A 1,757-nucleotide genomic window follows, 5' to 3' on the forward strand; every position below is an offset into this window, starting at 1 on the left:
TACTTATTATCTCCTTTTTATTTATATTATTTCATATTTAAATAATCATTTTAAATATAAAATAATAAAAATAAAGAAAGAAAAGAATAAATTAAGAATGAATAAAAATAAAAGATAATAGAATAAATAAAATCATAATTATTTATCATTAATTATATCATTAATTATATTATCATTTATTATAAATATATTGAATATTCATTTATTATTATTATATTTATTATCTTTTATCATATTTTGTTATTATATTATTAAATAAAAATAAAATATAAAATGAAATAATGAATAAAATATAAAATAAAATGAAATATTTAATAATTATAATTTATTAAAAATAAAAATAAATAACATTTTATTTTATTTCTTATTATTTATTGTTTTTCATAATAAACATCAATTGATAAAAATAGAATGATGATAAAGAATAAAAAAGAAGAAATTAAAATATAAAAATAAAAGAACTAATAAAAACAAATAATAAATAATAATAAATCAATAATGAAATTAGGATATAATGAAATAATGATAACATCAATGTATTTTAATGATATTAATGATTTTATTAATTTAGAAATTGGTGTTAAAAGATTTCAAGGAAATATTGAACGATTTCATTTTAATCCAATTCCATTAAATAAATATTCAAGAAAATTATTTACTAATATTGAAACATTTCATATTTATAATTATAATGATGAAATATTTAAAGATGGAAGAATATTTAAATATGTAATATGGTATTTAGTAAATTATTCAGAATATTTACAAGAGAAAGAACAAGGAAATATCTGTAAAAATATAGAATATACAAAAGAAGATAGAAATAAATATGGAAATACAATACCATCAGAAGTTAAATCACTTGGATATAAATGTTTTTATAATTGTGATTCATTAACAACAATTAATATACCATCTTCAATTACTAAATTAGATGATTGTTGTTTTTATGAATGTTCATCATTAAAATCAATTAATATTCCATCATCAGTTATATCAATAGGAGATGATTGTTTTTCAGGATGTTCATCATTAACATCAATTAATATAGAAAATCTACAATATATTAGTAAAGAAAGAATATTTATGAATAAACCAGTGTTAGTTAGTACTGAAATACCAGAAAATCTACAAATAATCAATGGAAAGAATATTGAAAAGAAAGATATTAATAAATTTATTATTCCATCTTCAATTACTAAGTTAGGAGAATATTGTTTTTATGAATGTAAATCATTAACATCTATTAATATACCTTCATCAATTATATCATTTGGAGATGGATGTTTTAGTTATTGTTTATCATTAACATCAATTAATATTCCATCATCTGTTAGTAAATTAGGAAGTGCATGTTTTTATGGATGTGGATGTGAAGAAGAATTAAAGAAAAATGAAAGAATACCAAGAATTTGTTTTGAATAGCGATGAATGAAATAAAAATACAATAAATGAAATACAATATAATTTGAAGTAGAAATAAATTATAATTGATTATCATTTATATTATTATTATTCTTTTCTTATTTATTCTTTTTGATATTATTCTTTTTTATTGTGTTAAAGTATTTATTATTATTTATTGTATATGTTTATTATTTCTTATATCTTCTATTTTATCATATTTATTTATTATCTTTTATATCTTTATTATTATTTTATTATTGTTGATTATTCTTATATTCTATATTTTAACTTATGATTTTCTATTATTAAATATAAATTAAATGAATTTGATATTATAGATAAATAAATAT

At 15.8% G+C, this 1,757-nt stretch overlaps 1 protein-coding gene across 1 annotated transcript, besides 9 other annotated features; it reads left to right on the forward strand.

Moving 5' to 3' along the window:
* Positions 1-14: 14 nt before the first annotated feature.
* Positions 15-46: a sequence feature (AT_rich).
* A 7-nt stretch (positions 47-53) lies between these two features.
* Positions 54-133: a microsatellite.
* An 18-nt stretch (positions 134-151) lies between these two features.
* Positions 152-252: a microsatellite.
* A 6-nt stretch (positions 253-258) lies between these two features.
* Positions 259-310: a microsatellite.
* Positions 311-376: a sequence feature (AT_rich).
* A 9-nt stretch (positions 377-385) lies between these two features.
* Positions 386-529: a microsatellite.
* Positions 499-1,425, forward strand: EDI_139970 (uncharacterized protein; the record flags this gene model as incomplete). The annotated part of the gene is made up of 1 exon (XM_001733527.1): positions 499-1,425. The coding sequence occupies one exon, from the start codon at positions 499-501 to the stop codon at positions 1,423-1,425; it is 927 nt and encodes a 308-aa protein (XP_001733579.1).
* Positions 630-708: a sequence feature (AT_rich).
* Positions 1,426-1,494: 69 nt separating the features above from the next.
* Positions 1,495-1,676: a microsatellite.
* Positions 1,677-1,711: 35 nt separating this feature from the next.
* Positions 1,712-1,757: part of a microsatellite that runs on past the window's edge.

Source organism: Entamoeba dispar, genomic scaffold (assembly GCF_000209125.1).
Source record: "Entamoeba dispar SAW760 scf_1105229457531 genomic scaffold, whole genome shotgun sequence".
Taxonomy (NCBI): Eukaryota; Evosea; order Mastigamoebida; family Endamoebidae; genus Entamoeba; species Entamoeba dispar.